This window comes from Helianthus annuus, chromosome 15 (assembly GCF_002127325.2).
Source record: "Helianthus annuus cultivar XRQ/B chromosome 15, HanXRQr2.0-SUNRISE, whole genome shotgun sequence".
NCBI lineage: Eukaryota > Viridiplantae > Streptophyta > Magnoliopsida > Asterales > Asteraceae > Helianthus > Helianthus annuus.
In genome coordinates, this window is record NC_035447.2 from 38,242,821 (window position 1) to 38,251,265 (window position 8,445).

Consider the following 8,445-nt stretch of genomic DNA (forward strand, 5'->3'; position numbering starts at 1 on the left):
TGACAAGTGTCCCTTCATTGGTTTCTTTTATTATATAGTATAGATAGATGTACACATGCGTTATTCAATTTTTATGGTTATCAACATTACACTGGTTTTGAAAAAAAACTCATCCCATAAGTAATTGATGAAAAAAACTAAATAGTAAAAACCTTTTAAGTTTGAATATTAAGATAATTTAAACGTCCCACACTCTAATCTATAAATCAAAAACCAACAAACTAACCTAACTAGATCCCATTAAACCGACCCATTGTCAAACAACAATAATAACCAGCTGGTAGGGCACAAATTTTTCGATATCAATATTATCTTGAGGACTGCGAGAATCACATAAAACACTTGTGTATAACACATTGCTGATTTCATGAGACAGTTGAGTATGCGATTATGTAACCTCTTTTCGTATCACACTTAAACAAAATGTACAAATGTATTATGTAAATATCACCATTCTGAACATATTATTGGTTCTGAAATGAACGACGTAAACGTATTACATACTTAAAAGATGTAGTGCCTCAAATGGCTAATAACTCATAGCCAAGGGACCTTTCCAAAACTTTGTCTCCTAAAAAACTGCAATTTCTTATTTCTCCATCTCTCTCGGCACTGCACTTGTGTTCATAATCATACGTTAATTTCCATACAAATCGAAATGATTTCATCTCTCTCGTAGTTAACGACGATGAAGACGCCATTCGAACTCTAATCATTCCTTTATTACGGTAACATTCAGATCTACTCGATCAATCTGTTTTTTTCCGTCAATTTAACCTAATTTTCCGTTTAAATTTCTGTTATTCGATCTAAATTCGTACAATTACGTTGTGAATCATCGATTTGTTTATTACAATGTGAGATTTGGATTTGATTCCGTTTGTTAATTGTTCGGTATCCGGATTTGTTAGATTTAGGTTTAGGTGATTAGATCTTGTACTTTTAGTTTTGATTTAGTTTATAGGTTAAATTAGATGATCTGTTGGTAGATTATTAATTGTATAAAGTTAAATGTGATATATGTGTTTAATGATTTGTTTTAATGTTTGTTATATTTAATCTGTGAGAAGATAAAGAGTTATTGCTTTGATTTTGGAGTTTGACCTTAGTTTGGTGTTAGAAAGAAGGATTAAATTTCAATATGAAAATTGCTATAGTTGTTTTGGAAAACTGATAGTTGCATTGAAGTTTATAAGGCTTTGCGGTATGGGGTTCGCCCCCCCCCCCCCCCCCCCCCCCAAGCCGGCGTCCTGAACGTCGAGTTCCTGGCGTTGGGACGGGCCTCCCCCTCTCTCACACACCTATACATACAATATATACATATATATTCTAGGTCCATCCCCCATTTCCTTACCTCCATCCTCTTTGCCCCATCTTCACACCCATCCTACGTGGCAGATCATCCTCCAAGGATGGACCATCACCATACCGCATAGCCTAAACACTTTCTAAAATAAGAAACATTAGTGTTAACTGTTAAGCTTGCATCCTGTATGCCTTTAATGATGTATGTGTGGGTATATATAATTATATAGAGGAAGGTTAACGTACATTATGGCTTAACGTACATCACGTACGACAAGTAATTACGCACGTTCATTTTAAAATCACGCACGTTATAACTCAAAAATCCAAAATCACGCATGTTGAAACACAATAATCACGCATATTGAAAACATTAATCACGCATGTTATAGAACAAATCACGCATGTTGTCGTACGTGAAGTATGTTAAGCCGTAATGTACGATATACTTTGTCTATATGTACGTATGGATGTGTTTTATTGTATCAAATCTGTTAGAAGGGATTAAATTTCAATATTAAAATTGCTATAATTGTTTTGGAAAAGTGATAGTTACATTAAAGTTTATAAACACTTTCCAAAATGAGAAAAAAATGGTCTTAAATTTTATAACTGTTAAGCTTGCAATCTTGCATCCTGTATGTCTTTAATGATTTGTTTTCACACGCACACACAGTGGAAGGTTCAAACAAAAATAAAAAAAACTATGCAAGAAGATAAAGTTAACGTTAAACCAATAAGAATGCTCCATCTTACAGTTGTATATAATATTATTCTAAGGGTATGTAGGTATTTTTAATGAATTGATTAATTTGTTGATCTCCCCTAAGCTAGCTAACTAAATTAAACAAATAAATCCCCTAATTGACTGCTTTAATTTTGAAGATTAACCTTACTTTTGGTGTTAGAAGTATTAATTTCAGTAACAAAAAGTTACTTTAATTAAAGTTTATAAACACTTTAAAAAAAAGTAAACATTGTTCTTAACTGTTAAGCTTGCTGCTTGCATTCTTTATGAGTTCTGTATTGAATCTTTGATCAACTGCAGTTATTCTGTGAACTGAAATGTCAATGGGGGACGAGCCTTTGTACCCGATAGCGGTACTGATAGACGAGCTGAAGAACGAAGATATCCAATTACGATTAAATTCGATCAGAAGGCTTCCAACAATCGCACGCGCTCTCGGGGAGGAACGTACCAGAAAGGAGTTAATTCCTTTCCTGAGTGAAAACAACGATGATGTCGACGAGGTTCTTCTTGCAATGGCGGAAGAATTGGGTGCGTTCATTCCGTACATCGGAGGAATAGAGCATGCCAATGTGTTGTTACCCCCTCTTGAAACTCTATGCACCGTTGAAGAAACCTGTGTAAGGGAGAAAGCTGTCGAGTCGTTATGCAAGATTGGTTCACAGATGAAGGAGACTGATTTGGCTGAGTCTTTTGTACCATTGGTTAAGGTTAGTTTGAATCCAGCACTGTAGCGAGCACTATTAGCTATAGGCCTGTAAATGAATCGAACAAACACGAACAATGGCATGTTCGTGTTCGTTCCGTTAACTTTAACCGAACACGAACATATAATCGAACACATTTTTTTTGCTCATGTTCATTTATTAAGAAAATGGACATGTTTGTGTTCGTTTAAAACCTAAACGAACAGTTCACGAACGCAAACGTACATAAACAAACAAACTTAAACGAACATAATTTAACAAACAATAAACAACGCAAATGAACCTAATTGAACAAACATAAATGAGCACAACTGAACATAATTGACTAAACATAAACGGACATAAAATATTTTTTATATAAATTAGTGATTAACTATGATAACATTGGAAAACCCATTTTTATTACTAGAAACCCAATTACCAATTAGTTATATTTATATATTTAGTTAGAAAGTTCCTTTTGGGTGGGGTTCTAGAGTGAACACTAGTGTATTTGTGAACTGAGTGAACAAATCCTGGCCATTGATTTACATCATCAAATTGTAAAATACACTAGTGTATTTTCATCATCAAATCCTGGCCATTGATTTACACTTGTGTATTGATAATCAAGGGCTAGGATTAGTTCACTAGTGTTCACAATCAAGGGGGTTGTTTACAAATGAACCTAACCCGTTCCTTTTATATTTAATATTTATATAAATATGATTATTTATGTATCCAAATTAAAATGAACATAAACGAACATTCACGAACATAAATGAATGAACAAAACTTGTGTTCATGTTCGTTCGTTATTAAATAAATGAACTTACTACCGAACAAGTTCACGAACAGTTCATGAACCTTCGGTCCATTTACAGGCCTAATTAGCTATTAAGCCTTTTTATCTATGATTACATTGTTGTGCAGAGGCTGGCAGCTGGTGAATGGTTCACCGCGCGGGTGTCTGCTTGTGGGTTATTTCATATTCCGTATCCAAGTGCCCCAGAGAACTCAAAAGCCGAACTGAGGTCAGTATATAGTCAGTTATGTCAAGATGACATGCCTATGGTTAGGAGATCCGCTGCTACAAACTTGGGGAAGTTTGCCGCTACTATGGAACCTGCTCATCTCAAGACTGACATCATGCAAATATTTGAGGATCTTACACAGGATGGTATATTGTGCTTTTTTCATCAGTTATTAGCTTGGTTTTCTAGCTTTTTGGTTCATTTTTAAATGAGTAGGGTTATAGGGGTATAATTTTCTCCTTGTTGCAGATCAAGATTCTGTACGTTTACTAGCCGTTGAGGGTTGTGCTGCACTTGGGAAGTTGCTAGAGTCCCAGGATTGTGTTAAACATATTCTTCCTGTCATTGTCAATTTTTCTCAGGTACACTTATAGCTGTACTTTCTGTAGTTTCTTTTGCCATTTTCGTCCCTGAGGTTTGGCCAGTTTTGCGACTTTCATCCAAAGGTTTGTTTTTCTGCATCTGGATCCAAAAGGTTTGAATTCTTGCCATTTTCTTCTGGCTCATTAACTCCATCCATTTTATCTGTTAATTCAGGGGTATTTCTGTCTTTTTTGTTAACTTAAAGGGCAATTAGGTCTTTTTCACACATCTCTAGCGAGTTTACCTAAAGTGAAAAAGACCGAATTCCACTTTAAGTTTACAAAAAAAGATGGAAATACCCCTGACTTAACGGAGAAAAATGGTCGGAGTTAACTAGCTGGATGAAAATGGCAAGATTTCAAACCTTTTGGATCCAGATGCGGAAAAACAAACCTTTGGACGAAAGTCGCAAAACTGGCCAAACCTCAGGGACGAAAATGGCATTGTACTCCTTAAAATTTGACCAAATCGTGTCTCATTATGGATTTGTATTGGTGAAATGATTTTTGATTTCTGGTCCATTTCCTTCTAAAGTTGTTAAGTTTTTGATGTTAATTATGATGTAGGGCTAAGTCTGTCATTATCTCGATAGATTATTAGTGTGTTACTCTAGTTAGAGTTTAAGCGTCTATTCTAGTAGGCAACAGTGCGTTCTACATATTGATGCTCTTTCTTTAAATACGGTACACACTAATGTGATAACGGTTTTTGCTTCACATTCTTTATAGTTGTTGTTTATATCGTGTATATCTGTTGTTTAAAATACCCTTTCTCTATGCATTCTTTCTTCCATTAACTTACTATTCAAAGGGTATCTTCTAAATCAGGACAAGTCATGGCGTGTTCGGTATATGGTAGCTAATCAGTTATATGAACTATGTGAAGCTGTGGGCCCTGAACCTACCAAGTACGGTTATATTTGAATTTCGAAGCTATTTTTCATCAAGAAAATTGGCACATATATTTCAACACTATTGCTGAATATAAGCAGCCTGTGTATATATATATTATCTTTATTTCAGTCATTATTATTACACTATTCAATTGGTAGGTCAGAACTGGTTCCAGCATATGTAAGGCTACTTAGAGATAATGAAGCTGAAGTACGCATTGCAGCTGCTGGAAAAGTCACCAAATTCTCTCTGATTTTAAATGCAGAACTTGCAATTCAGCATATTCTTCCATGTGTAAAGGTGTGATCACTATCTTCATGTTGGTCAAATGCTATCACTGAGACGTGTTGGTGTATTATTCTTAATGTTGGATCTATGTATTTTAGGAATTGTCATCGGATTCTTCTCAGCATGTCAGGTCTGCTCTGGCCTCTGTTATAATGGGCATGGCCCCTGTTTTAGGAAAAGTAAGCGTTTCTTATAATTCATCTCCATTGGTGTTTTGTTCTTTTTTTCTCTCTTTTTTTTTTCTTTTTTCTCTCTTTTTTTGATAACCATGAGTACGCTAGGGCTGCAAGCGAACTGAATGTTCAGCGAACAGTTTGAGAACTATTTGGCGGGAAGTTTGTTTATGTTCGTTCGTTTAATAACTGAACGAACATTGACAAGACATCTAGTGTTTTTTATTTTTATGTATTTTGTTTAAATACTTCTAAATTCCAACAAATAAAACATTTAACAAGTATCAGTGTATTATATAATATGTTCATGAACTAAATTCCTCCAAATAAAACATTTAATAAGTATCAATGTATTATATAATATGTTCATGAACGCTCGTTTGTGTTCGTTTGTTTTCATGAACATTCATTTGCCCTTTGTTACCTAAAATTAACAAACGAACATGAACATGTTCACTTCCTTAACGAATGAACGCAAACATAAAATCTCGTTCGGTAAGTGTTCATGAATACATATATTCCCTTAACAAACGAACATGGACAAGGTCTTGTTCGCTCGGTTCGTTTGCAGCACTATGAGTACCCGTCAGTCACTGGGCCCCACCAATACCCCACTAACCAATTGGACCAGGTAAAATGGAGCTTGTGGTCTGTGTTTTGATGGTTAGTTTGGTGATAAATTGCAGGAAGCAACAACCGAACAACTCCTTCCCATATTCCTTTCACTTCTAAAGGATGAGTTCCCAGATGTACGCCTCAGTATTATCAGTAAGCTAGATCAAGTGAATCAGGTATACGCTCTTTTTTCATTATATGTAATATATTTACATTTAGAAGACTTAGTCTTGGATTTATTGCTTTTCATTCAGTCATTTACATGTTTGCTGTTAATGCAGGTTATTGGGATTGATCTTCTGTCTCAATCTTTACTACCGGCCATTGTTGAGCTGGCAGAGGACAGGCATTGGAGGGTTCGATTGGCTATAATCGAATACATACCTTTATTGGCTAGCCAATTAGGTGTAGGATTTTTTGACGATAAGCTAGGTGCTCTCTGCATGAAATGGCTACAGGACAAGGTTAGTTCTTTACGCACATGCATGCGCACATATACATATATATAACGTTTACAATATATACAGTAATATATATGTGCTGCAGGTTTACTCCATCAGAGACGCCGCTGCTACTAACTTAAAGCGCCTTGCAGAGGAATTTGGCCCAGATTGGGCATTGCAACACATTGTTCCACAGGTTCGTGTCATTATTGTGGGAATCTGTTAATTACCGAACACGACACTGCATTTTTGATATATCAATTTAATTGGGAGTTAGAGCTATTGTTTTTTTTTTTTTGTTTCAACTTTTAAGTTGCATATTGTTTTTTTTGGCAGGTATTAGATATGATTAAGAACCCACATTACTTGCATCGTATGACCGTTCTTCGTGCAATTTCTCTACTTGCACCTGTTATGGGGTCAGAAATCACTTGTTCTAAATTGCTTCCTGTGGTTGTTGAGGCCTCCAAAGACAGGTGAATGCAGTTCTTGAATTGTAACTTCCTTTTTTTTTTTTTTTTTTTTTTTTTTGCATTTTGTTGCTTGTAACAACAAATTGTGTGATTTCAGAGTGCCAAATATCAAATTCAATGTAGCAAAGGCCTTACAATCCATGACACCCATTGTTGACCATACTGTAAGTTACTTTTTATCGCAGTTAGTATACTCACAACCTGCTTATTGTATTTTTTTTTGAGTGTGTTTTACGTCGCATATTGGGTATTATATGCCAAAATTTAAAAAAATAGAAGACGTGTCTTTTTGTGTCGTGTTAGACATATCAACTCGCAAACATGACCCATTTAGCACACTTCATCACATATGTTGTTTAGGTTGTGGAGAGTACCATTCGACCATGTCTGATTGAGTTGTCTGAGGATCCGGATGCTGATGTCCGCTTTTTTGCAAACCAAGCAATTCAGGCTATCGATAACAAGACGACTTCAAGCTAGAAAAATCCGAGTTGAGCTTACCTGACGTTTCATCAGTTTGTTTTACAACAGTTATTTTTTATGATTTATTTATGTTTTTGTTTATTTAAAAAGAACACGTGAATATTTCCTCGTGTTAACCCACAAATTGAATTGAACGAAGAGATTCATAGAGTTCAATAAATGAAAGTAAGCATTGAAGATTTGCAATTCAGGCCACAATTATACATGTATACCTACGTACACCCTCAATTCTTCAAACTTGATGTAAAATTCAAATCAAACTGGAATGTTAAGTTTTAACTTTATTTGACTTACAGGGTGTGAATGTGAAATTTGTCTAAAAAACGCAAAATCATGTGTAATTTCATGCAAGGCCATCCCCTACCGTTTCACGTCCCTTCACTCCATATCACTGTCATGTCATAAGTCATAAAGTAACTGTCACCTCACTAACACATAGGGATGAGCTCGGTACCGAAAGTACCGGTATTGAAAATCCTCAAAAAGTGGGTACCGGAACCAAATATACCCGGTACACTACCAGTATTTGAGGGTAAAAACCAGTACCGAAAATCTCAAAAGTCGGTACCGAAAGTGTACCCGGTTCGGTAAATTCGCTACCGGTGCCGGTTCGGTACATGTATCGGGTGCCATTTGCTCATCCCTACTAACACATCGTCACCCCGCTTTCCTTTACTTTCTTTCACTAACACCGACTATCATTTCACCCTCTTTTCATTACCCAATAAAATAATACTATTTTTATATAAGTTTAAAGGAAAAAAAAAACAAACAAAATTTATCATTGGTTTAGAATAGCATGGACCTCACACCACTTCCCTCTTCACGTTCCCTACCCCGCCTCTCCCCTTCACGCCCCCTCTGCCGGTGTTTGCCGCCCCTACACGCCCCGCCGGATGCCAGGTGGGCACCAACGTGAAACCATAGCACACGGCCTAAGT

The 8,445-nt window shown here is 36.0% G+C and overlaps 1 protein-coding gene across 1 annotated transcript; it reads left to right on the forward strand.

Moving 5' to 3' along the window:
* The first annotated feature begins 543 nt into the window (after positions 1-543).
* Positions 544-7,692, forward strand: LOC110911442 (serine/threonine-protein phosphatase 2A 65 kDa regulatory subunit A beta isoform). Its single transcript, XM_022156063.2, has 13 exons — positions 544-728; positions 2,354-2,763; positions 3,673-3,919; positions 4,023-4,135; positions 4,964-5,043; positions 5,188-5,329; positions 5,416-5,496; positions 6,177-6,281; positions 6,387-6,569; positions 6,652-6,744; positions 6,885-7,024; positions 7,119-7,185; positions 7,382-7,692. The coding sequence occupies exons 2-13, from the start codon at positions 2,371-2,373 to the stop codon at positions 7,499-7,501; spliced, it is 1,764 nt and encodes a 587-aa protein (XP_022011755.1). The 5' UTR covers positions 544-728; positions 2,354-2,370; the 3' UTR covers positions 7,502-7,692.
* Positions 7,693-8,445: the final 753 nt, after the last annotated feature.

Bases quoted from the DNA above. Each gene is read 5' to 3' on its own strand.
- LOC110911442 (XM_022156063.2), top strand. From the start codon at position 2,371: ATGTCAATGGGGGACGAGCCTTTGTACCCGATAGCGGTACTGATAGAC. The intron at 3,920-4,022 runs GTATATTGTGCT...TCCTTGTTGCAG, and splicing joins TGAGGATCTTACACAGGATG to ATCAAGATTCTGTACGTTTA. The intron at 7,025-7,118 runs GTGAATGCAGTT...GTGTGATTTCAG, and splicing joins GTTGAGGCCTCCAAAGACAG to AGTGCCAAATATCAAATTCA.